This window comes from Dendropsophus ebraccatus, chromosome 12 (genome assembly GCF_027789765.1).
Source record: "Dendropsophus ebraccatus isolate aDenEbr1 chromosome 12, aDenEbr1.pat, whole genome shotgun sequence".
NCBI lineage: Eukaryota > Metazoa > Chordata > Amphibia > Anura > Hylidae > Dendropsophus > Dendropsophus ebraccatus.
The window spans coordinates 21688266-21715608 of NC_091465.1; the positions used below are offsets into that span (position 1 = coordinate 21688266).

The window sequence follows — 27343 nt, forward strand, 5'->3', positions numbered from 1 at the left end:
ATTTATTTATCTTTTTATTAAGGTCCATGCTCGGCCACTGCTATGGGACGGCCCTGCGCCTAGGTTGGGACAAGCATAGTAGATTACAGAAGTTGATCATTGGTAAGTTATTTACCCACTATGTCAAACAAGAAACTCTACTGTTATGGTCACCTGACGCTCATATATTACTAATGTCTGTACGTTTTTTGCTTTCAGCCAAACATGTGGAGACCAAGTGGTCCAGTGTGAGGGACAGATTCATCAGGGAGTGACGGCAGCTGATGAGGCGTGGGGCCTCACAAGAAGAACTCGGCTCTTTGCGTTTTGCCCCAATGCTGCGTTTCATTTTGAATGCCAGCAGACAGCGTCAGTAAGTGTGTGTCTTAATTGCATCTGTCCATGCTAGGATCAGATGATGTCAGTATTAGTTCAGTCTATTATGTGTGCAGACATATAGACATGTGTTACGTAGACAGAGATTATATACATCAAGCTTCCTGCAGGGGGACCTATATATTTCTGGAACTGGATAATAATAAAGTTACTAACAATAATGCTTCCCCTGCTGTACACTCAATATTCTTTATAAATGCAGCGTGCCCTAACTGGATACTAAAAATTGTTTAATAAGTCGATGATGTAAGACCTAACTGGAGTTCGATTTAGCTACAAAGCACGGACAGGTTAAATGGCGACAAATGTGCCCCAATGTTTACATATGACCTAACAATGTCCCACTCATTTCTCAAGTGAGATTTTTAGGGAGCCAAGGGCTAATTAGCGCAAGATGTGAGAATAAATTACTATTTCTTTGCAGACATATTATTTTCCCTGAGCATCATTTTTGGGAAGCAGAGCGAGAATGTTGATCAATAGTCTAGATTATGCGCAAAGGTAAGGCTAACACCAGGGGCGTAACTAGAAATGGCTGGGCCCCATAGCAAACTTTTGATTGGGTCCCCCCCCAGGAGATCAGCAGGGCTACCCGGTGCTGCAAATGATGACGGCTCAGGGGGCCCAGTGTATTGCAGGAGCAGCCCATGGGGCCCCCTGATGCGGCGCTATGGCTGCTATGGCTGCTATAGTGGTAGTTACGCCCCTGGCTAACACATTGGACATACTGGATAAAAAAGGACACATCCCTAGGTAAGAAGTCTTGCTGGGGTAACGATGAATAGACAATCAGGTTCTGAGGATACAGGAATTAAAGACCTTGCGTTAATGATAGCAGATATTCAAGCAAGGACCAATGTCCAAAGTGACCAATGTCTCATAAATAGGCACAGAAGACTTATAGCGCATTAGCATAGAGTCGAGTATTCTGCATGCATTTCAAATCATGCATTTCCATATAGGATGAATGTGGAGGGTTAAACACCCACATACACCTGTTGTTAGACAAGAAGTTGTCTAGTTCTAGATCTTTGCAGGCTCCCACAGAGTTAGTGCCACATTTGAACCTCAGCTGTTTGACAGGTCCATGAATGAAGAAAAATTTTAGAAGGGCATTAATGAAGTAAGAGGAATGGATGGAATCACTTCAATGCGTACTGCTCGAATGCTAAGACAGGTAAACAGCATTGCCCATCGTTAGCTGTTTGCAGCTTGAATACCAACTGACCATGGACCAAAGACATCTACTCCGACATAAAAGTTGGATCAGTACTTAGACAGTCCGCTAGCAGGTTTGCCATTTGCTGCTGTTGCTGACTTCCCCTTAACTAGTGACTCTTAACATATTTATGGAGTACAGAGGCGATACTTCTCTTTATGTCTATAAATTGGCTGACCTGATGGCATATTCAGTGAACTGTCTGCCTTGGTGCTGTACTTGCTCATGATGCTGTTGGATCAGCAATGTGGCAACATATTGTCCACCTGGTATGATGATAGGGTTTTGTTCTTTGCTACACAGGTCCGATTTCTCTATCCGACCACCCACGCTCAGTAATTTGTGGTGATTAAACATTGGGTTGAGTTTGTAGAGTGCCCTGCTCCTAGACAAACTGACATTTTTGGAGGTGCTGTCGATATCCTTACAATACACTTGTTGAACACAATAGATAATAACTTGTTCAGCATGTTCCAGGTCAGCGTCTGTAGGATGTTTCTTTCACATATTTTCAAATTAATTCCATGCATACACTAGCAAGCTAGTGCTTAGCATTAACTTATAAAACAGCTAATACTATCCCTTACTTATTACCCAAGTAACCACTGCAACAGAGGAACTGGAAAGAGCCAGGTACCGGCAGGCATGGACCATCAAAATTAGAGGTCTGAATCTGAAGTGGTAACAAGCTGACATTAATAGGCTGGTGAAGACCAAATATATATATATTTTTTTCCCTGAAAAAAGTGAGGTCCCCCCTTTTTCCATAACCAGCCAAATTTAAACCAACCAGCAACAGCCTGGCTTTATGCTGACCCTTGCCAGCAAAATATTAATCGCAGAAAAGTTTATGTCACAGAAGATATGGAGACTTGACTTTGCACTCTATACTATTTTGCACTCTATATTACTGATTTACCAGTCACGATGCTTAACAGTAGAGATAAGTGAAGCAAATCTGACAAATTCCGTTTTGCAGCAAATCAGGTAAATTTGGTTTGTAGCTGTTTGCGAATTCCCCATCAGTGGCGAAGCTACCATAGAGGCAGGAAAGGCGGTTGCTATGGGGCCGTGGAGGGAGGGGGCCTATGGAAGATAAGAGCCTCCTGTGTCATTTTGCTTAACCCCTTATGTACTGCAGTGTGTAAGTGACCCAGTGTCCTCTTACATGCTGCAACACAAAAAAGGGTTAATATAAGCTCAAGACAATTAGCTCTCTGATAACCTCTGAGCTCCTGCAGAGGTCAGGGGTTATCAGTGCAGAAGTAGAGAAGGAGTGAACTAATTGTCTTCTGTATTAACCCTTTGTTTGTTTTGCAGCATGTAAAAAAACACTGGGTCACTTACACACTGCAGTAAATAAAGGGTTAAAGTGACTGTACCACCAGGCCCATGATGAAGCACTGGAAGCGGGCCGACCCACCCTTAGTGGGAAGAAACCCCAGCCCCACCATGATGTGACTCCATTAGAATCGATGGAACCCTATCAAAGAGGGGCTAGGGTTTCCTCCCACTAAGGGTGGGTCGGCCCGTCTCCAGCGCTTCAGCCTGGGCCTGGTGGTACAGTCACTTTAAGCAAAAGGTAGTCTGCTCCTGCACCTATGTATATAACCATGAGGCTCCAGTTACAGCAGGGAGATAGAGACAAAGAATAGAGAGAAGAGGGAGGGTGGATTGTGGGTGGTTTTCTGTGGGAGCAGTGAAGCCATTGTCCAGTATACCAAGTAATTTGGTGACTGTTCATTATACCAAGTAACTGGGTGCTGGGTGTGCATTATAGAAAGTCACAGTGAACACAGTATCCATCTTAATACCTCACTTGGTACTCATTTACCAATGTCCACTGCAGTCCTGTGAGAAAATTGATATTACACAGTTGATCCACCAATGTCCACTATTATCCATGGTGAAAATTGAATGATTGACAGGCTGACATTTTAAGACACTGTCACAGCGACAGCTGTTGAAAAAAAAATCGCTACTCTGTAATAGTCCCACTATTGTAGCTTCTATAGTTTGCCTGTTTTAATAAAAATTTGTTTGTATGCAAACTTGGCGAAATGAATTTCCAAATGATTTGCTCATGTCTACTAAACAGCATACGGTACACGGAAGGGTTTTTGTTAGTGCAAGGGGTAAACATTTTCTTTTTTAAGGTCATCTAGTCAAGTGCCTCACTCTTTGCCAATGAGAGCAATTTCTAGTCACCTAATGTCTCTCAGCAATTGAAGCAATAATTCCACCAGTGTGTCATTAACGGTGAGGTGCCGGCTGCTGGTTGCAACTGGCCCCAGCGCGCTCCACTCAACAAATATCAAGGTCCAAATTAGGGATGAGTGAACCGAACCATTACGAACCAGATTCGTTACGAACTTGGCAAAAAATTCAGTTTGGCACCGAACCGAACTTTGAGAAGGTTTGTTACGAATCTGGTAAAAATAACAACGGCGATGCAAAATTGTACTTTTTTTCACAGAATAGACCAGGATACAAGGGATTATTACTCCTATAATCCCTTGTATCCTGGTTTTCTGTGAATATCAACATGTGTGACGTCACCCCTGTTAGGGTGAGACCTTAAATTAGTCTCCTCAGATATACCTGGGTGCTGCCTAATCAAAAATGCAATGTGACAGCTGTCTGTGAGTATTAACTAAGACACATGAAAGCAACTTCAGTGTTCAAACTTATCAAGCTTATTAAGGGGAAATCAGTTCATATCTTTACAATAAGGTTCAAAAAATAGAAGAACCCCGTTTAGCCGCAATAACAAAAAGTAAAAAAAAAAAAAAGTCCCATCCCTGTCCGAGAAAAAAAAAAGTCCCATCGGCTGTCCCATCACTGCACAGATGTGTAGAAAAATGTTGGCGACTTATTGGGATTCTTGGTGTGCAAGACCGTGCACCCCAGTGTTGATGTCTGGTCCTTTAATAATGGACAAAGAAAAAACTCAGCTCACCATAGGTGGTTTGTTGTGTGATGGTGGACATTCAGGCAGGAGCAAGTGGAATGGTAGCGGGCCGTACCCGGTAATAATGGTAAAAAGGAGGAGAAGATCCACAGCGTCCAAAAAAAGGTTTGTTGTCTTTATTGTGAGGCATATAAAAAGTTACAAAAGATAAAAACGTAGGCCTACATGTTTCGGGGAGTGATCAAGGGGGTGTGCTTCCCCGAAACATGTAGGCCTACGTTTTTATCTTTTGTAACTTTTTATATGCCCCACAATAAAGACAACAAACCTTTTTTTGGACGCTGTGGATCTTCTCCTCCTTTTTACCTTTAATAATGGGCAAGCATAGCCCCTGTTCAAGTCAGCTCTTGTACAGTGAACAGAACATATACATTTACACCAGCTAGAAAGAGATAGATAAAGGCAGGCAAGGTTAGGGCCAGTTCACACAGAGTAAAACTGGCGGAATCCTGCCAGCCTCAGTGTCATTCAGGCAGTCTATGGGAGCACCTGCGCACCTTCTCTCTCCGCCAGTTTTACTCCGTATGAACTGGCCCTTAGAGACGGTTATAGAAGGTTGATTAGGTATCAGGGACAAATAAAGGGTAGTGTGAGGGTAGTACTGTATGTAAGCTGTTTAGCTGTGAAATCACTCCTGTCCTGTCAGTTTGTGTGTCAGTACAAGCTGTCCACAGCTCTCCTCTGTGAATTTAATCCCGCAAAGCACCTTTCAGATTATATCAGGTGGCCAGTCCTTAAACCATGTCTAGCAGCAGAATAAGAGTCATTGTCAGAGTCAGCTTTTTTCCCTGCTTCATTCCTATTATTAATCAAGAGTCACATTTTTTTTATGTTGAAAAGCAGAAAAGTAGCAATAGCAGTAGCAGTTTTTAGCTGCATTTAGAGTCATACTTTGTGGCAAGTCTTATGGACATAGTCACAGTGAACATCTCTGGACTCCAATCTTTGTATGGGACACCTTTATAAGCATGATCTGTGACCTCTGTAATGTTGTACCAGGGCCATTTTTAGCACCGTGCGGGGCGGGTTATCGCACAGGGCGCTGACAGCAAGGGGGCACCCTCCTTCAACTTACTCAGAAGCTGTAGCCGACATTGTCTGTGCCCAGGGCAGCAGGTATAGACTTCAGTGCGCCCCTCACATAGCACCTGGCTCCTGGGAGAGCCCTTTTGGTTCCTGTCAGATGAAGTCCTGGTCTCTTCTGTTACAGCTAAGTGAGGGTGGGGGGCACTGGTAGGACAGATGTATGGTGTCCGGGCCAGTATGTGAGAGTGGGGAGGAGGGCAATGTGCAGCTTTATTCTCTGGAGTCTCTAGTTTCTAGTCACTTGTAATTATTGATGATAGGTTAACCTTACACTGCCTTCCTATGAATCAGTAACCTGTGCAGGCAATGTAAGGGTTGAACCTTAATCTCTTTGCTGCAATAAATAAGTGTCTGCTGAGGAGAAACTGAAGGAGCCAGAGAAGTGATATTAACAGTACAGGATCCATATTACTATAGTAAGGACCCCTTTACATGGTCCATTATGCAGCCATGTGCAGCCAGGTTGCTGTATCTGTAGTGCAGCCATCTACTGTAAATACATTACTATTGGCTGCACAACCCCTGTTTAGACAGGAAGATGTGCAACCAAGTGTTTCTTCGTCTGTTGGCTGATCGCTGGCCCTTTTATATAGCCATAGGGGAATGAACGTCCTTAGGAATACTCTTTAACCCCTTAACAACATCGGGTGTAAATGTACGCCCCCACAGGGGGGCTTTAACACTACGTAAAAGTACGGCTGTTGTTGCTGATGGCAACAACGGCCATACTTTTACCGCGGTGGAACAATGCCTGTTGTTCTATTGGATCCCGGCAAGAGCGTACACACATCGTGTGCGCTCCGGCCGGGATCCCATATGCCGCCGCAAACAACTGACATGTCAGTTTAATGTGGCCGGAATTCAGTGAATTCCGGCCGCAGAGAGACCTGTCAGTTCACACAGTGAAGCAAGCGGCTCCGGCCGCTTGCTTCACTGTGGGCTATGGGAACCCCTGATGCGGGCCTGCGCTGATGCGCCCGCATCAGAGCTCTGCGGCCAGAAGGATCATCCAGACGGTACTTAAGTACCGGCTGAGATGATCCGGCAAAAGACCGGCTGTTCCGTGACCCAGCCGGGGTCACGGAGCGGCCGGTCTCTTGCGTAGTGTGAACATAGCCTCAGGGTACGTGCACACTGCGGAATGGCGAAGGATAACCCTTTGTGCATTCCGCAGCTGGCACCCGCTGGCGGACTGACGGAGGCTCGTGTCTCCGCCTGTGTCATAGACTCCATTCTATGCACGTGTGGATTCCGTTGTCCGTCCAAAGAATGAACATGTTCATTCTTTGGACAGAGGGCGAAATCCGCCCGTGCATAGAATGGAGTGTAACACGAGCAGAGGCGCGCGCCTCCATCAGTCCGCCAGCGGGTGCCAGCTGCGGAATGCACAAAGGGTTATCCTTCGCCATTCCGCAGTGTGCACGTACCCTTATAAGTGTATGAAGTAAGGGACACCCGAATCCAGCCCCCAGATGCCCCCCCCCATCCTCTGAGTTAGTGGGAAGATCGTTTGGAAACCGATCTTCCCACAGCTGGATAAAGGTTGCCACCTGTACGGGGATAACTTTTATACCAGCACTCCCTCTTCCAGTCCCTCGCTGTCTGAGCTACTGTAGCTTGTGGCACGATCCGAAAATATCAGAAACAGTAATAATGCCCTAATATTTAGCAGCCATGGAGCAGACCCACGGCTTCTGGATACGAAAGACCCCATATCTCGCCAGGGCAAATTTTCCAGGTGACGTCCCACACACTGGAAAGCTGGAGACCCCAGAAGAAGTGCAGAGTTTGGCATAATGGGGGGATCAGGAAGGACATAATTTTCCAGTGTGACACCTGTCCTAATCACCCCGGCCTCTGCATACAGGATCGCTTCAAGGCGTACCACACGTTATTTGAGTTCCACATTTTCAAAATTCTTCCCCTTATTCCTATTTAAGGGGTCACCTTGATCCAGGGATTATTATGATCGCCATTTTGTCAGGAAGGAATTTTTTCCCCTGTGATGAGGCTACTGTCATAAACTAATAATTGGCCTAATACCCGCAAATAAATTAAAATTGTCCCTTTTCCCCAGCTAAATAGGTATGGCCGCCAATCCCATTAGAGACTTGCCAATATGCAATGACAAAGCCTCTGTGAGGACAGGACAGTAGAAACCCTCCACAAGTAACCACATTCTGGAAACTACACCCCATAAGGAATCTAACAAGGGGGGCAGCGGGGATATGGCCCCCTGGTGACGGGCACATTTGTGCCGTGAGAATGAAAAAAAATTTATTTTCGCGGCACATGTTTTACATATGTGCCCGTCACCAGTGGGGTCCATATGCTCACTGCACCCCTTGTTAGATTCCCTATGGGGTGCAGTTTCCAGAATGGGGCCACTTGTGGGGGGTTTCTACTGTCCTGGCAGCACAGGAGCTTTGTAATTGCGACATGACCTCCATCCTCCATTCCAGCCTCTAAATGGCGCTCTGTCAATTTGATAGCTTGCCTCAAAAAACACAAAATGTGTAGAGCAATTTCCCCTGAGTACGAAAATACCCCACATGTGGACATAAAGCGCCATGCGGGTGCAGGATAAGCCTTGGATTTGGCTGGAATGGATTTTGAGGGCTTTGTTGCATTTAAAAGGCCTCTGTGTTGCGAAGACAGTTGAAACCCCCCACAAGTGACCCATTATGGAAACTACACCCCTCAGGGAATGTAACAATGGGTGTAGTGAGCATATGGACCCCACTGGTGACGGGCACAAATGTGGAACAATGTGGCGTGAACATGAAATATTACATTTTTTACACTATAATGTTGGTTTAGCCTTAAATTTTTCATTTTCACAAGGGATTGAAAGAGCAAAAAACACACAAAATGTGTAGAGAAATTTCCCCTGAGTCCGTAAATACCCCACATGTGGACATAAAGCGCCATGTGGGCGCAGGGCAAGCCTCCGAACGGAAAGAGCGTCATTTGGAATTTGGAGGCTGGATTTGGCCATAATGGCTGACGCATGATATGTTACATTTACAGAGCCCTCGTGCTGCCAAAACAGTGGAACCCCCCCGCACACACACACACACACACACACACACACAAATGTAAAGATAAAAAATGAAGGCTAGAACAATGTTTTAGTGTAAAAAATTTAATTTTTCCTTTTTTATGCTACATTGTTCTGAAAATCTGTGAAGCACCTCTGGAGTCCAGATGCACACCGCACCCCTTGTTACATTCCTTTTGGGGTGAAGTTTTCTAAATGGTGTCCCTTTAGGGGTGTTTTTAAGGTTTTGGCACCCCAGAGCCTCTGCCAACCTGAAGTGGTACAGTCAAAAATTACCAAATATAACAGAGGCGTTGAAATTCACTAGGTGCTCCTTTAGATCTGAGGCTTTTGGTTGCGTCAAGTAACACAATAGGGCCACATATGGGGTATTTCTATTAACTGCAGAAAGGGGGGTGCAGAGTATGGGGGGTGCAGTTTCTGAAATGGGGTGCTTTGTGGGACTTTCTAACATACAGTCCCCTTAAATACACTGACAAATAACCTGAACAGGTCCCTAAAAATATCTGATTTGGAAATTTGCTGAAAATTTGGAAAATTGCTGCTTATCTTTTAAGCTTTCTATTGTCTAAAAAAAATGTAAGGTAGTTTAATAAATGCTGCCATCATAAAGTAGACATATTGCTAATGCTATTTAATATATAATTTATGTGGCATAACCATTTTCTATATAAGCAGAAAAGTTTCAAAGTTGGAAAAATGCATTTTTTTCACATTATTTTGTTGTTGTTTTTTCTTGTTATAAGTATCGACTCCAATTTATCAGAAATGTAAAGTACCATATGTCACGAGAAAACAATCTCAGAATCAGCCGGATAGGTAAAAGCACTCTCAAGTTATTAATGAATAAAGTGACAGGTCATATTCATAAAATTTGCCTTGGTCCTTAAAGCCATTTCAGGCCTGGTCCTGAAAGGGTTAAGGGGTTAAAGCAACTGTGTATCACCATCTAGCCACTCCCCAAACCGCCGGTACCACAAGTTTGGGGTTGACCCTTCTCCCAGTGACGGTATTTTGGAGAAAAAGTAATTTTATTGCTGCGGCGCAGCGTGATGCCTATATGGTCGGGCCTAAAGCATCCATGCCCAGAGCCTGCAGCACCTCCCCACTGGACGCGGATGCTTTAAGGTCCCACCATATTGTCATCCCGCTGTACCACAGCAATAAAATTACTTCTGATACATGTTGGTATAAACTTTTTTTGCTTTCTAACCAGCAGTGCCACCAGATAGATAGGCGATCAAAGGATGACAAATCTGCTTTAAAGTGATACTGTCACCCCCATTTTCAGCACCATCAGTTTTTATTGGTCTCTTCTTTCTTTCCTGCTTTAGCCCATTGCTGTAATCCACTTCACCCCTGTGACGTTGCCAGAAGGGGGAGTTGGGGGTGAGGAAGGAACACTCAAATGCATCACCACTGAGTGGATGATACATTTGGATTGCATCACTGAACTGATGAATGGTCTCAATGGCTGCAAAATGGTCTTAATGGCCATCTCATTGTCCATCAATGGTCAAAAGCATTTTTGGACAGAAAACAAAAAAACGAAAAGGAGACCATTGAAAAGAGTACTTTATGCATGTCCAGCAGAAGCCCTAATCGATTGTGCTTAGAGCAGTACATATATATAGAGAGAGAGAGACAGTGTTTTAATGTCTCCCTTACAGTAGCAAAAAATGGAAGCAGGCTTCCTCTAAAATTTAGACAAATACTTCACCTGCTTTTATCTAACCCCACATGAATCTTTGCAGCATGTCCCCAGTTAAATGCTCCTGTTCGTGAGTCCAGCCATCTCTTCAGCTCCATGATGCATCTGTCACTGACCTTCAGCATTATGATGCGTTTGAAAAACTCACAGGCTGCATAGAGAAGATGGACCATGGGACCAGTGCTGAGGTCAATCAGGACATCTCCTTAATATAGCCTGAAGAAAAAAGTACATTTCATACTTTTTCAGGAGTCATAGCGTTTTCATTACTTCTACCAAGCAAATGTAGGAAGACTTATTTTGTTATATTTTTCAGTTACACAATTTTTGCGGTACATACTGTTTACTTATCAGCTTGTATTAAAGGGAAATTAAAGGACTGTACTCTGCTGTTATGTTCCAATAGCGGTTTGGTATACTGGGGTGGGACTAACAAACTAACTAGTTTGCAAATCGAGTAAAGACTTTTTGAAAACAGAGCTAAGGATCAAGGTAAGAATATTATCCGCATCCTTACAATTATGTGCCCTTTGGGAACATAAAAGCAGATTAGATTCTCTAACAGTTAGTTTCCCGTTACTGTTATTTAACCCTTTGCCGCATAAACACGTACCGGCATGTCCATTTCTGCACAGCGTTCCGGCAGTATGACGTGTTGGTACATGACAGGGATGACACGGGCTCAGGAGTTGCGTCCGTCTCATCCGCAACTGCCGAGATCTAAGCTGAGCCCAGATCTCGGCAGTTAACCCTATACGTGCCCTCAATCAGTGTGATCGCAGCACCTATGGTGCTACAAGAAGGGAGAATGCTCCCTTTGTCCCTCATTGGGGCTTTGTGGTGAGATTGCACAGCCCCGATGGTTGCTGTGACGTCAGGGGGCTTCCCCGAAGCCTCCTGGTGTCTCAGCTACGGAAGCTGATCAGGCTCAGCCTAAGGCTGAGTCTGATCAGCTTTGCCTACTACAGGCATATTGCATTGCAGTGCTGATCAGCACTACAGTGCAATATGCCTGTAATCAGGCAATTACATAGTGAAGTCCCCATGGTGAGACAAAAAAATTATTAAAAAATTGTTAAAAAAAAAGCACACACACACAAAAATAGTTATAATAAAGTAAAATTCACATATAATCCCCATAGCCCCAAATACAATAATACATGTTGGAAAAATAATAAAAATAAAAAGTACTCATATTTAGTATTGCTACATGTGTAATGACGCTGGCAGTAAAATTATTACATGATTAAACCTCTGCTGTGACCACAGAAAATTATAAATGCGAAAAATGCTAATTTTGTCTTTTTTTCATGAAAAAATAGCATTTTTCACAAAAAAAAATTTTTGGCATATCAGCCAAAATGTTCCACTAACCTAAAGTATAATATGTCACAAAAAAACTATCTCAGAATCAGATAGAAAAGTAATAGAATCACGTAGCTACAACCAAATAAAGTGAGACAGGTTGGATTTAAAAAAAAAAAAAAAGGGCTCTGGTCCTGAAAGCCAAAAATCAGTCCAGTCCTGAAGGGGTTAAAGGGAATGCAAGAAAAAAAAAACTTGAAAATGCAATTTCACATACTCATCCTGAGGCTAAAGTTAATAGAGGGCTCAAGTGCACCTTTAATGACCCTAGGATGAGTTCTGTCATTAGTAGCTATCAGTCTAGATTCCTCAGTCAAAACTGACAAACAGTGAAGCACTACATCATTGGTTAGTTCAAGGTTCTGGTCAGCAGAGAAACAATAGATTGCTATGGCAGTCCTTCTAAAGGCTTCGATACCTGTCATAATTCATATGGTCTTACAGTCTATTAAAGGCAAAGGCAGGTTGTTTTAGCAGTAACCAAAAAGTCATTTCAGTGCATTGCAACAGCACTGCATTGAACTGAATAAAAATTGACAGGTACTGCTCGAGGAATCCAAGCCGTGGACATTATAGAGTTTATGGGCTCTGGAATCCATTGTCTAATTTTGTTTCACAGACTTCTTCTGACTTCTTCTACCCCAGGACTCAAAGTTTTTATATTGTTTACTTATCACATCATGAGTTACTCGTATCATGAGCCAGTCATGAGATAATGTCCTGTGTATAAATAAACGGTGTGTGTGTGTGTTTATAAATTGAATAATTAAATTTAAAAAATCCCTACAAACTTGTCTTTTCATTAGACCGCAATGGCTTCTAACAGAACTAATATACCTTTCAGACAAATGGTGAAAATAAAAAGGAACTGTATAAAGAATGAAGTGTTTGAGAACAGACTTAGATCATAGAGAAAAGATTGAAAGAGAAGATATTTCCATAAAAAAAGAGCATAAAATAAAGCCAGAAAGTGATATATATATATATATATATATATATATATATATATATATAAACAACCTTGAAAAATGGGGGGGGGGGGGGGGGGGGGGGGGGATGATCACAAAAAGGAGTTTGAAGAAGAGGTGAACCGAAGGCTTCTGAGTAAAGTTTTGAGCACAACTGTAAGCGTACATTTGTCTATGACTTTTTTTCCCAGCACAATAGTCAACATTAGTCAACTAGGGAATGGGATGTCAATATTGTTGGGTGACCGATCACCAGAACTAGTGGGGATAGAACCACGCAGCGGAATGTTTTGTCCTCGCTCTGTGTATGCATGATCAGTCGGGCTCCATAGAGCTCCATTATAATCCCAACTAATCACGAGACACAGAGCCAAAAGAGGACCACGCTTAGTGCGGTCCTCTCTCGACTCGTTCTCCTGATCGGTACGAGTCTGAATACTAGGTTTGAAATTATCTTACTTTGTGCTGCAGGGCTGTTAAATGTTCCTGACTCTGATCTCCTCTTACACACAATGGAGAAATTCCGAGCTGTCAAAAGCCAGCCCCTCCTATGAGTTTACATTACAATTGGTCCATCTGTAATGTTAGATCAATCACAGCGGTGATAGGTCTCTTGGTCTCTAGCTAGTTGTCGGGACCTGTCACTAGTTAAAGTGTCACTGTCTTATATTTAGAGGCTATAGTTTAACTCATTCATGTACAGTACGTGGGGTTGCACTAAAGCAGGGGTGGGGAACCTTTTCCATGTCGAGGGCCGGTCGGGCATTAATAAAATCATTTGAGGGCCGCATACCATGCGCGGCAATTAGTAGCGTGGGTTTGCAGCACCCAGGGCAAAGTATTGTTCCCCTAGTGCCCCTGCTATTGTAGTTAATCCCCAGTGATGCCCCTGCTATTGTAGTTAACCCCCAGTGATGCCCCTTGTAGTCTAGTCTAGCCAAGTCATGTCCCTGGTAGCCTAAATAACCCCCTATCAGTCATGTCCCTGGTAGCCTAAATAACCCCATATCAGTCATGTCCCTGGTAGCCTAGTTAACCCCCATCAGTCATGTCCCTGGTAGCCTAAATAACCCCCATCAGTCATGTCCCTGGTGGACTAGTTAACCCCCATCAGTCATGTCCCTGGTGGACTAGTTAACCCCCATCAGTCATGTCCCTGGTGGACTAGTTAACCCCCATCAGTCATGTCCCTGGTAGCCTAAATAACCCCCATCAGTCATGTCCCTGGTGGACTAGTTAACCCCCATCAGTCATGTCCCTGGTAGCCTAAATAACCCCCATCAGTCATGTCCCTGGTGGACTAGTTAACCCCCATCAGTCATGTCCCTGGTAGCCTAAATAACCCCCATCAGTCATGTCCCTGGTGGACTAGTTAACCCCCATCAGGCATGTCCCTGGTGGACTAGTTAACCCCCATCAGTCATGTCCCTGGTGGACTAGTTAACCCCCATCAGTCATGTCCCTGGTGGACTAGTTAACCCCCATCTGTCATGTCCCTGGTAGCCTATTTAACCCCCAAATAAAAAAAATAAACATCCCACTCACCTTACCTCCGTTCCCACGCTGTCCAGGTCCTCTTCTCTCCCACGTCCTCTTATGTCCCAGGTCCTCTGTGCCGGTCTTCTCCTGCAGGCGGCGCGCGATGAAATGACGTCATCGCGTACGGCCCGCAGGAGACTGAAGACGCGCTGCTCTGCTGGGGAAGAAGCCGGCATAGACACAGGAGGATGCTGTGTGCGCCGGCTCCTTCCTCCTCCAGAGCAGCGCGCATTACAGGGGAGCTGCGGGCCGCGTGCCGCATCGGGAGGTCTCAGGGGCCGGATGCGGCCCGCGGGCCGGAGGTTCCCCACCCCTGCACTAAAGTGTAGCAACACCAGGTATACATGTACTTAAATTTGAGTGAAGAAGTTAAAGGCTATGGCGACCATCGAAAAGCATTTTTATATTCTTGCATGGACTTATTAGACTTAAAATAAATCGAAAATTCCCCATGGATTTTTACTAAGAAGAAAAAGTTTAGTGTGTGTTCTGCAGCTTCTGATGTCAGCAAGTCTATCAGAGAAACAAGTCTCTGATGAGTTTCAAATCAGCCTTTCTCTTCTCTCCTGAGATGACGAGTTAATTTGTTACCACATCAAATTTGACCTAGTCATAAGGTTTTTTTTTCACCAATAAAAAACTACAGAGAAAAAGTTTTTGTAGAGATAAATGTAAAGCAAAAATTTAAAAATTAGTTTTTCAAAGTTGACCATATCATTTAACTCTTTGATTAAAAAGAGGATTTGAAGCTGTGTGACGAGACGAGAGGCATCTGAATCTTATAAAGATGTTTAGAATATAATTATCTCTCAAAAATGTTATTGGCAAATGATTGGCAAAAATTCACTTTAAAGTAATAGCAAAATTTGAGAATTTTAAAGGAGGAGTTCTACTAAAATACACCCTCTTAGCTGTATAGTGCAAGATATATTTTAAACACTAGACTCTACCTAAGCAAATGAGCAGGATTCTCTATTAAATCTTCTAGGTAAATAAGATCAAAGTGAAAGCGCTGGTCTGATCATAAAACCAAATTTTTAACCCGTTAACGACATCGGGCGTAAATGTATGCCCCCCAGAGTGGGATTTAACGCAAATGGACGTACATTTACACCCCATGTTTCCCCGATCGCTGTGTGTACACACACAGCGATCGGGGAAGATGGCCTGCTATAATGTTTAGCAGGCCATCTCTGCTCATCGGCACGGGGGTGATTAACCCAGTACTGGCCGGCTTATCACGGCGATCAGATAGTTAAAAAACAGTGTCCCCGGGTTCTCCACCCCCTTTAGCTAGGTAGCTGAGGGGTGCAGAACAGGTGTGTATAGTGTAGGTGCACTATACTCACTTGATCCCTGCGTCCGGAGCGAAGATCAGGTCTCTCGGCATCCTCTTCTCTGCTTCCAGTCACTTCCGGGTTCCGTCAAGTCCGCGTCATTCGGAAATGTTCGGAAATATTCGGCTTTGGCGGGCTTCGGCAATCTTCGGCAGCTTCACTCTACTGCCCCCTAGCGGCTGATCAGTGTATATTATACACTGATCAGTGGCTTTGGGTTAATAGGATTTTTTTTTTTTTCAATTTTATTTTTCTTTCTATGCGCCCTAACGCCACTGAGTGCTGATCAGCATCACACGTAAGTGCGCCGCTGATCAGCAACTTCTCCTTTTTGGCGTAGGGGCGTTTTTCCCCCCTATATCCTACCGCCACTGTATGCTGATAAGTGCCGCACATAAGTGCGGCATTTATCAGCAACTCCTTTCTTGGCGTAGGTATATTTTTTCTTACTGTCAAAAAAAATGTAAAAAACACTACATTACACCCCACTACATGAAATAAAGTTTTACACTATACTACATTACACATTTACATACCCCATATACTAATACCCGTATAAAGATGGCCCCCGGGGTGTTTGTGTTTTTGGTGTTTTCGCCAATTTTGTGTCAGAAATGTGACTTTGCGTTCCTTGGTCTGTGCCGGGTGGTCGAGGAAGTGCTGAGTTTGTCTGTTTTTTGCACTGTATGGGTTGTCTGAATTGTGTCTTACTTTCCAGCCACACCCGCCTTGCTTGTCAGTGCAGGGGTTACTGCACTGCTAGGTCTGTCCAGCTAAACTTGGTGCTGGGATCAGGGCTGATCCAATCAGCTGCTTGACCTAAGCTCTGATCCTGGTTAAAAAGAAGCCAGTTGCTCACTTCCCTGCTGGCTATTAGAGTAATCTAGTCCCAACTCCCCTTATCTTTGTCCTGCGTACCCTGTCCTATCTACCCGCTGTTGTTACTCTGTTACCTGACCTCCTGCCTGTTACCGACTATCCGCTATCTTCCTGATTTTGTACTTCGCTGCCTGTGTATTGCTGACTTGGCTCGTTTGACTTCGCTCTATTGTGTTTGTTCTTCTGTCTGCGTTTTGTGTTTCACTTACATCAGTATAGGGACCGGCACCGTGGTTGTCCGCGACCGCTTAGGGTCATTTGTGGCAAGTAGGTAGGGTCAGAGGGTGGGTCTAGCTTCAGGGCTCACTGTCTCGTACTGTTTCTGCCTACCGAGTCTGACATTTTGCCTCTGACACCGAAACAGCCAGTGAGGATGAATGGGGGGGGGTCCTTTTTCCCTCCATTCATCCTCATCATCCAGTGACGTGTCTGGGGGTACGCTGCCCCCAAGACAGGTCCAGGGGCGTAGCTAATGTCTCCTGGGCCCTGGTGCGAGAGGCCAACTTGGGCCCCCCCCCCTCCTTTCACGACCAAGTGATGCTATTGTTGTGTGTGTTTGTGTATATATATATATATATATATATATATATATATATATATATTATATATATACACACAGTGGTGCCTTGGATTATGAGCATAATTCGTTCCAGGACCGTGCTTGTAATCCAAATCCACTCTTAAACCAAAGCAAATTTTCCTATAAGAAATCATGTAAATGCAGACAATTGGTTCCGCACCCCAAATATATTTATTATTCTGTACTGTACAGTAATGGAGAGGATGGGAAACACAAGGGTGGACAGAGACTGCAGGGAGCATGAAGGAATGAGCAGTACAGATGTGGGCACATACATGGAGCACTCTCTGTCCGGGGAGAGAGGGGTTACAGCTATGGAGAGATTACCCCCCCACACACAGTCCTGTCCCCTGATGTAAGCCCCAGCCTGAAGGGGATCTGCTATGATTTGGAAGGTGTTTAGAGTACAGTGCTGTAGACCCCGCTATGCAGGCCATGCCCCTTCTCCACTCGCGCTCCCACCCGATACAGGAAGTTCTTAAACCAAAGCAATGTTCTTAAACCAAGTCACAATTTTGAAAAACTGTGAGCTCTTAAAACCAAAACGCTCTTAAACGAAGTTACTCTTAAACCAAGGTACCACTGTATGTATATATATATATATATATATATATATATATATATATATATATATACACACACACACACCAAGACAGATATTACCTATTACCGCCATACTGTTACCGACCAAATCCTGTATACTGAGACCAATATTACCAGTAATACCAGTATATAGGAAGGAAACATTACCGCCACACCACAACCACTACCATCACCCCATATTGTTACTGACCAAATCCAGTACACTAAATCACCTCATCCAGTCATATAGAGGTGGCCCCAGCTCTACAACAGGTTCTATACACCATATACATTACAGTGCAGTTATATCAGGTGACTCACAGGGGACGTCTTCTCTGATCGGAGTTCTTTCTTTTCATCATCTTCTCCATCCGTCCTGGGCCGTTATGAGAACTTCTCCGAGCCACGAATCCACAGAATCTGCCAGACAGACATATTAGGCTCCACACTCTGACACCATCCTCATCTATATACACACTGCACATCTGTACTGTCCCCTTTACACCCTCATTTAGTGGGTAGCCCTGACTCTATGTGACCTCCTAATAATATATGCCCCCCTCCCTTATAGATGGCCCCCTCTACCCCCTCCCTTATAGATGGCCCCCTCTACCCCCTCCCTTATAGATGGCCCCCTATACCCCCTCCCTTATAGATGGCCCCCTCTCTCCTCACCCTCCCTTATGGATGGTCCCCTCTCCCCCCACCCTCCCTTATAGATGGCCCCCTCTCCCCCCACCCTCCCTTATAGATGGTCCCTTCCCCCCCCCTCCCTTATAGATGGTCCCCTCCCCCCCCCCTCCCTTATAGATGGTCCCCTTCCCCCCCCCCCTCCCTTATAGATGGTCCCCTTCCCCCCCCTCCCTTATAGATGGTCCCCTTCCCCCCCCTCCCTTATAGATGGTCCCCTTCCCCCCCCTCCCTTATAGATGGTCCCCTTCCCCCCCTCCCTTATAGATGGTCCCCTTCCCCCCCTCCCTTATAGATGGTCCCCTTTCCCCCCCTTTATAGATGGTCCCCTTCCTCCCTCCCTTATAGATGGTCCCCTTTCCCCCCCTTTATAGATGGTCCCCTTCCTCCCTCCCTTATAGATGGTCCCCTTCCCCCCCCCACCCTCATAGATGCCCCCCTCTTTCCCCCCACCCTCATAGATGGCCCCTCTTTCCCCCCACCCTCATAGATGGCCCCTCTTTCCCCCCACCCTCATAGATGGCCCCTCCTTCCCCCCACCCTCATAGATGGCCCCCTCCTTCCCCCCACCCTCATAGATGGCCCCCTCCTTCCCCCCACCCTCATAGATGGCCCCCCCTCTTTCCCCCCACCCTCATAGATGCCCCCCTCCTTCTCCCCCACCCTCATAGATGCCCCCTCCTTCCCCCCCACCCTCATAGATGCCCCCCTCCTTCCCCCCCACCCTCATAGATGGCCCCCTCTTTCCCCCCACCCTCATAGATGGCCCCCTCTTTCCCCCCACCCTCATAGATGGCCCCCTCTTTCCCCCCACCCTCATAGATGGCCCCCTCCTTTCCCCCCACCCTCATAGATGGCCCCCTCCTTTCCCCCCACCCTCATAGATGGCCCCCCTCCTTTCCCCCCACCCTCATAGATGGCCCCCTCCTTTCCCCCCACCCTCATAGATGGCCCCCTCCTTTCCCCCCCACCCTCATAGATGGCCCCCTCCTTTCCCCCACCCTCATAGATGCCCCCCTCCTTTCCCCCCACCCTCATAGATGGCCCCCTCCTTTCCCCCCACCCTCATAGATGGCCCCCTCCTTTCCCCCCACCCCTCATAGATGGCCCCCTCTTTTCCCCCCACCCTCATAGATGGCCCCCTCCTTTCCCCCCACCCTCATAGATGGCCCCCTCCTTTCCCCCCACCCTCATAGATGGCCCCCTCCTTTCCCCCCACCCTCATAGATGGCCCCCTCCTTTCCCCCCACCCTCATAGATGGCCCCCTCCTTTCCCCCCACCCTCATAGATGCCCCCCTCCTTTCCCCCCACCCGTACAGGCTGATAAAAAAAAAACAAAACTTAACTCACCTGACATCGCGCTCCCACGTTGATTCTCACTCCTCCTGGTCTGTCCCCGACTGCTGCGCGGCTGCCGGGGGTGTCGCGTCTTATCCCCGGCAGCGCGCGCATCCCAGAACTCCCTGCGCGCCGGAACCGGAAGTCAGGGCCCAAGGCGCGCAGGGAGTTCTGGGATGCGCGCGCTGCCGGGGGTAAGACGCGACACCCCCAGCAGCCGCGCAGCAGCCGGGGGAAGACGGAGCCCGACTCTTGTGACCGCAAGCAAAACAATGCTTGCGGTCACAAGAGTGATTGATCGGGGGGCCCCGCGGGCCCCCCTTGTGGCGGGCCCGGTCGCGGCGGCGACCCCCGCGACCACGGTGGCTACGCCACTGGACAGGTCTTTTCCGCCCAATAAGAGATGACTGTATCGCGCGAAATTCTACAAACTCTGTGAGAGTACCTCAGGGTACACTTACAGATTTAGGCTGGGTTCACACTACATATATTTCAGTCAGTATTGTGGTCCTCATATTGCAACCAAAACCAGGAGTGGATTAAAAACCGGCGGCCTGATGCAGGCGGGTGCGTGTCTCCGCCCGTGTCATAGACTCCATTCTATGCTTGGGCGGATTCCGTCTTCCGTCCAAAGAATGAACATGTTCATTCTCTGGACAGAGGGCAGAATCCGCCCGTGCCCAGGATGGAGTCTATGACACGGACAGAGACGCGCGCCTCCATCAGTCCGCCAGCAGGTGCCAGCTGCAGAATGCACAAAGGGTTATCCTTTGCCACTCCGCAGTGTGCACGTACCCATAGAGTGTACGAAGGAAGGGACACCCGGATCCAGCCCCCAGATGCCCCCCCCCATCCTCAGAATTAGTGGGAAGATCATTTGGGAACTGATCTTCCCACTGCTGGATGAAGGTTACCACCTGTACGGGGATAACTTTTATACCAGCACCCCCTCTTTCGGTCCCTCACTGCCCGAGGTAATGTAGCTTGTGGCACGATCCGAAAATATCAGAAGCAGTAATTAGGGTCCTAATATTTAGCAGCCTTGGAGCTGACCCAGCGCTTCTGGATATGAAGGACCCCGTATCGCACCAGGGCAACATTTTCCAGGTGACGTCCCCCACACTGGAAAACAGGAGACCCCAGAAGAAGTGCAGAGGGGGATCAGGAAATACATCATTTTCCAGTGTGACACCTGTCCTGATCACACTGGCTTCTGCATACAGGATCGCTTCAAGGCGTACCACACTTCATTGGAGTTCTACATTATCTAAATTCTTCCCCTTATTCCTATATCAGGGGTCACGTTAATCGAGGGATTATTCTGATTGCCATTTTGGAGTCGGAAAGGAATTTTTTCCCTGTGATGAGGCTACTGTCGTCTGCCTTATGAGGGTATTTTGCCTTCCTCTGGATCAACACAGTTTGAATTTGATGAACTCCTTATAAACCTTATAAACTAATAATTGGCCTAATACCCCCAAATTAATTAAAATTGTCCCTTTTCCCCAGCTAAATAGGTATGGCTGCCATTCCCATTAGAGATTTGCCATGATGCAATTACAAAGCCTCTGTTCTGCCAGGACAGTAGAAACCCCCAACAAGTGACCCCATTCTGGAAACTACACCCCATAAGGAATCTAACATGGGGGGCAGCGGGTATATGGCCACCTGGTGACGGACACATTTTTGCCGTGAAAATGAAAAAAAAAAATTGTATTTTTAATTTTCACGGCACATGTTCTACATATGTGCCTGTCACCAGTGGGGTCCATATGCTTACTCCACCCCTTGTTAGATTCCTTGAGGGGTGTAGTTTCCAGAATGAGGTCACTTGTGGGGGGTTTCTACTGTCCTGGCAGCAGAGGAGCTTTGTAATTGCGACATGACATCCTCCATTCCAGCCTCTAAATCGCGCTCTGTCCCTGTGTGTCTTGCCCTGTGCCCATATGGCACATTATGTCCACATGTGGGGTATTTTCATACTCAGGAAAAATTACCCTACACGTTTTGCGTTCATATTCTTTTTAACCTCTTGTGTAAATGGAAAAAATCAAGGCTAGACCAACATTTAGTGTAGAAAGATTTTTTTTATCTTGTCTTGATTTTTTTCATTTTCACAAGGGGTTAAAAGATAAAAAAATAAACACAAAATGTGTAGAGCAATGTCCCCTGAGTTCGAAAATACTCATTCTGGAATCTAAACCCCTCAGGTAATCTAACAAGGGGTACAGTGAGGATATGGACCCCTTGATGACGGGCACATTTGTGCCGTGAAAGAGAAAAAATTTAAGTTTTCACTTTTACATCACATTGTTCCACATTTGTACCTGTCACCAGTGGGGTCCATATGCTCACTGCACCACTTGTTAGATTCCTTGAGGGGTATAGTTTCCAGAATGGGGTCACTTGTGGGGGGTTTCTAGTGTTTTGGCAGCACGAGGGCTCTGTAAATGCGACATGACCCTTGAAATCCATTCCAGTGAAATTCAGCTTCCAAAGGTCAATTGGCGCTCCTTCCCTTTGGAGTCTTGTCCTGCGCCCGCTTGGCACCTTATGTCCACATGTGGGTTATTTCCGTACTCGGGAGAAACTGCGCTACACGTTTGGTGTGTTTTTTTTTTCTTTTATCCCCTTGTAAAAATGAAGGCTAGAACAACATTTTAGTGTAAAAAATAGAATTTTTCCTTTTTTTACGCCACATTGTTCTGAAAATCTGTGAAGCACCTGTGGGGTCTAAATGCTCACCGCACCCCTTGTTACATTCCATGAAGGGTGTAGTTTTCTAAATGGTGTCCCTTAAGGGATGTTTGTTATGTTTTGGCACCCGAGAGCCTCTGCCAAATCCACTAGGCGCTCCCTTATATCTGAGGCTTGTGGTTGCGTCACATATCACAATAGGGCCACATATGGGGTATTTTTATAAACTGCAGAAACGGGGCAATCAATATTGGGTCGCATTTCTCTGGTAATAGGTTTATAATTATGAAAAATATTGGATTACAATAAAATCCCTGCACAGAAAATTAAAATTTTCAAGTTTATTACACACTTAGCTTTTATTTCTGTGACTCTCCTAAAGGGTTAAAAAACTTTCTGGATGTTCTTTTGCAGAGTTTGGTGGGTGCCGTTTTTGAAATGGGGTGCTTTGTGGGGCTTTCTAACATACAGTCCCCTAAAAATTACTTTAAAGCTTAACAGGTCCCTAAAAAATTTAATTTTGCAATTTTAGTGAAAATTTGGAAATTTGCTGCTAATGTTTTAAGTTTTCTATTGTCTAAAAAAAGAAAGATAGTTTAATAAATGCCGCCAACATAAAGTAGACATGTTGCTAATGCTATTTAATATATAATTGATGTGGCATATCCATTTTCTGTATAAGCAGAAAAGTTTCAAAGTTTGAAAAATGCATTTTTAGCGTACCGTATCGCTGCGTATTTAACGCTGCGTTTTTATCGCTGCTTTTTTATCGCTGCTTTTTTATCGCTGCATGTTTGGTGCGATTTTTACATGCGAGTTTTGATTTTCACATGAATTTCATGTGAAAATCAAAACTCGCATGTAAAAAGCGGATCAAACACGCGCGATAAAAAAGCAGCGATAAAAACGCAGCGTTAAATACGCAGCGATACGGTACGTGTGAAGCTACCCTTACACAATTTTTCACGTTATTATTATTTTTTTTTCATAATGATTCATTATAAGTATCGACTCCAATTTACCAGAAATGTAAAGTACCATATGTCTCGAGAAACCAGTACCAGAATCAGATGGATAGGTAAAAGCACACCCAAGTTATTAATGAATAAAGTGACACAGGTCATATTCATAAAATTTGTCTCTGTCCTTAAGGCCATTTCAGGCTCTGTCCTTAAGGAGTTAAAGTGACACTGTCACCCCCTTTTTGCATTATGACTTCTCTACACAGGTGTAAACGGTAAATTTTGCAGTTTTCATACTTTATTTTATTTCATACGTCATGGTGCTTGTTCCAGTAAAAAGTGATATTTTATCATCTGCTGATTGTGCTACCTGGGCGGGGCTTCACAGACACAGTGTTACTTAGTCCCGCCCACATCCCACCATAGGCCCCACCCCAGTGACATCATTGCTGCATAGGCCCCGCCCCCTTAGAAGCCATTGGTATGGCCGACCTAGAGGGGGTGGGGTCTAGACCGTTAGGCAAGCCTGTTCCTATTGCCGATGAGGGAGCGGGGCCTATGTGTGATGATGTCACGAAGGGGCAGGGCCTACAGAGGGATGTGGGTTGGGCTATGTGTTGCTGTGCCTGTGAAGCCCCGTCTAGGTAGCGCAATCCACAGATGATAAAAGATCACTTTTTACTGGAACAAGCACCATGACGTATGATATAAAATAGGGTATAAGAACTGCAAAATTTACCCTTTACACCTGTGGATAGAAGTCATAATGCAAAAAGAGGGATGACAGTGTCACTTTAAGTTTCTTCTTTGACCTACTTTTCCTTGTGAGTAACAATAAAAATCATGGCCTTATAGTCAGTAAGGGAAGTATTAGCCTTTCCCTTCTTAACCTCACAATCATCAATAACAAATCCTTCACCAGCTAGAGCTTTCCTAACAAAATTCTCATCATAGCTGAAAGCATGGAGCTTGTCTTTCCCAACTGTGTAATATGATATACCTAAACATCCTATTAATATGAGGTGTCCTCCAGGTTTCAGTAACCTTGAGAACTTCCTGAGATATCTGATGTAATCATCTTGGTCTTTGCAGATGTTTTCCAAGAGCCAACAACTGATGATACAATCGGCTGGGGGTAAGTCGATTGGGTCCGTAATATTTTCTTTATTAAGGTCACATTTCACAATATGTTGCATTACTGATCTCACTTTTTTGTCTTTGTCCTGAAGCGGGTCACTGCAAAAAAAGGAAAAAAAAGAAATTTAAAAGTTATTGCTCCACAGCCAATATCAGTAGGACAGCATTTAATTGTTGACTTCCAATTCAAGGACATAAATTTTATCTGGTGTCAAGCTCATACAGTGCCCTTCCAGCATTAACCAAACTCTCTGAGAAGATTGGTTTAAAGGGAATCTGTCAGCTCTCGGGGCCTACCTAAGGTGCTAGTGAGCATGGTGCCTTTTTGGTAATTTTCCGTGCAGTGTAATGTTCCCTCTAAACTTCAGACACAGCTGAGTGGAATGGCAAGAGAGCTAAGCAATGGTCAGGCAGACACACAAACATCGGTACCATAGGCTCTATACACCATATACATTACAGTGCAGTTATATCAAATGACTCACAGGGGACGTCTTCTCTGTTCAGAGTTCTTCCCTCTTTATCTTTTTCTCCATCTGCCCGGGCCATTATGAGAACTTCTCCGAGCCACAAATCCACAGAATCTGGCAGAGAAACATATTAGGCTCCTCACTCTGGCACCATCCTCATCTCAAACTGCACATCTTTATTGGCCCCTTTGTGCCCTCATTTAGTGGTTAGGGTGACTCTATGTGACCCCCTTATAGTATATGCCTCCTTATAGATGGTCACTCTGTGTATTCCCTCTCATATATGGCTCCTGTATTGTCCCTCTTATAGATGGCCCCCTGTATTGTCCCCCTTATAGATGTTCCCCTGTGTATTCCCTCTTATAAATGGCTCCTGTATTGTCCCCCTTATAGATGGCCCCCTGTATTGTCCCCCTTATAGATGTTGCCCTGTGTATTGTCCCGTATAGATGTCCCCTTATGTTGTCCCCCTTATATATGGCCCAGGTGTTGTCCCCTAACAGATGGCCCCTGTGTTGTTCCCCTTATAGAAGGCTCTTGTATTGTCTCCCTTATAAATGCCCTCTTATGTTGTGATGGCCCCTCCCTGTGTTGTCCCCCTTATAGATGTCCCTTATGCCCCCCCCCCGTGTTATACCCCTTACAGATGCCCCCCGTTATCCCCCTTATAGATTCCCCCCTAAAACCACTCTTATAGATGTCCCCCTAATATCCCCCTTATAAATGCCCCCCTAATATCCCTCTTATAGATGGCTCCCCTAATATCCCCCTTATAGATGGTCCCCCTAATATCCCCCTATACATGCCCCTTGTTATCCCCTTATAGATGGTCCCCCTAATAATCCCCCTTAAACATGCCCCCCCCTCCCCCCCCCCCCCCCCCCCCCCCCGTTATCCCCCTTATAGATGTCCCCTCTGCAGAAAAAAAGAAAAAAAGACCTCACCTAACAAATGCTCCAGAGCTGCTGCTCTGCTTCCTGGGGATGTCCTGGGGACTCCCAGGCGGCACACACATCAGGAAGCTCTGTGTGTGCCGGGGCCGATACTTCCGGTACAGGGAGCGTTTCTAACATGCACTCTTTGTGCCAGAAGTCCCGGTCGACGCACAGGACAGGACAACCATGGGGAGAGGAGCAGCAGCTGGGGGCCGGATCGCCTCTTGTGACCGCAAGCAGAATACTGCTTGCGGTCACAAGAGGAATTGGGAAGGGGAATGTCACGCCCCCCTCACATTCAGTCTTCTGATAGGCTGCAGGCCAGCACTGCCATTCTATCTGTATCTGTGTCCAGAAGAGAACACAGATACAGTGTTCTTTGCCAGCCGCCGCCCAGAGATTTCGGGTTCAACGGGCGGCTGGAGGCAGTGAGCGGGGCCTCCCTGTCAGCTGAGTGGCCGCACGCTGTGTAGATTAATGGGAACGTTGGTGCAGTGGATTATGTACAATCTCACGTCTCCTACTGTAATGAATTGTCAAAGAGGATTTGTTTGTGCTACACTCTGGCACACCTCACCACTGCTTCCTCCTCCCTCTTCTTAATGAATAATCAATGCTGCCCGTCCTTCTGCTCGCTCAGCTGTCAGCCAGTGTCTCTGATTGTAGATGAGTCAGATATAGTTGAATCTCTGACCCATGAAACAATTTATGTACCATGAAACAAATCTCAGGCAGACAAAAGGGTATGGGAGCATAGTAAAAAAAAAAAAAAAAAAAAAACTCTACTTACCAGTTTCCATGACCCTGTAGCACTTACTGAATGATACCTGACAGCCAACTGTCTGACTGACTGTTAGGTAAGACACATACTGTACCTTAAATATATTTGTCTGTGCTTCTGTAAGAAGGTAAAATAGTTGCATCGTCTTTTACAAGGGAAATATAACTGTGTATAGAAATATGTATTATGGTTTCAAACTGAGATTCTGCATTTGACCACAAGATGTCACTGTTTTGTAACTCACAGCCTATGTTGTTAAAGGGGTTATCTATCCAGTGCTACAAAAACATGGCCACTTTCTTTCAGAGACAACACTACTCAGGTGTGGTTTGCATTTAAGCTCCATTCACTTCAATTGAATTGAGCAGCAAAACCTGCACCCACGCTAGAGACAAGAGTGATTCTGTCTCTGGAGGAAAGTGGCCATGTTTTTGTAGGCTGGATAACCCCTTTAAGGTGTGGTTGTTATCATGGGAGGCAAATCAGACAGTTTGAACTTGTGACCTGAGGGAAGAAGAAGGAACAGATGAGGGAGGTCTGGAGCAGCTATTTTGATGAGAGAGCTGGCTGTCGCAGATGACTTGGCTGTATCCTGGGGAGCCCACCCCGGAACATGGCTTACACTTCCATAGCATAGAAAATCATTGACTAAGATGGCA

At 45.5% G+C, this 27343-nt stretch overlaps 2 protein-coding genes and 1 long non-coding RNA gene across 3 annotated transcripts in view; 1 reads left to right on the forward strand and 2 right to left on the reverse strand.

Annotated features, from left to right (window-relative positions):
- LOC138769164 (indolethylamine N-methyltransferase-like) overlaps positions 1-5834 on the reverse strand; it is a 43585-nt gene extending 37751 nt beyond the window's left edge. Inside the window, exon 1 of the mRNA XM_069947431.1 lies at positions 5641-5834. The gene's annotated coding sequence lies outside the window, so the exon portion shown is untranslated. The remainder of the gene's footprint in view (positions 1-5640) is intronic.
- LOC138769166 (uncharacterized) lies at positions 1-24497 on the forward strand. Its single transcript, XR_011359218.1, has 3 exons — positions 1-102; positions 199-352; positions 24454-24497. It is a non-coding gene; the product is annotated as an uncharacterized lncRNA (long non-coding RNA).
- The window catches only part of LOC138769165 (indolethylamine N-methyltransferase-like), an 11193-nt gene continuing 7572 nt past the window's right edge, over positions 23723-27343 (reverse strand). Inside the window, exon 3 of the mRNA XM_069947432.1 lies at positions 23723-24597. Coding sequence (XP_069803533.1) covers positions 24174-24597 — 424 coding nt within the window. The 3' untranslated portion in view covers positions 23723-24173. The remainder of the gene's footprint in view (positions 24598-27343) is intronic.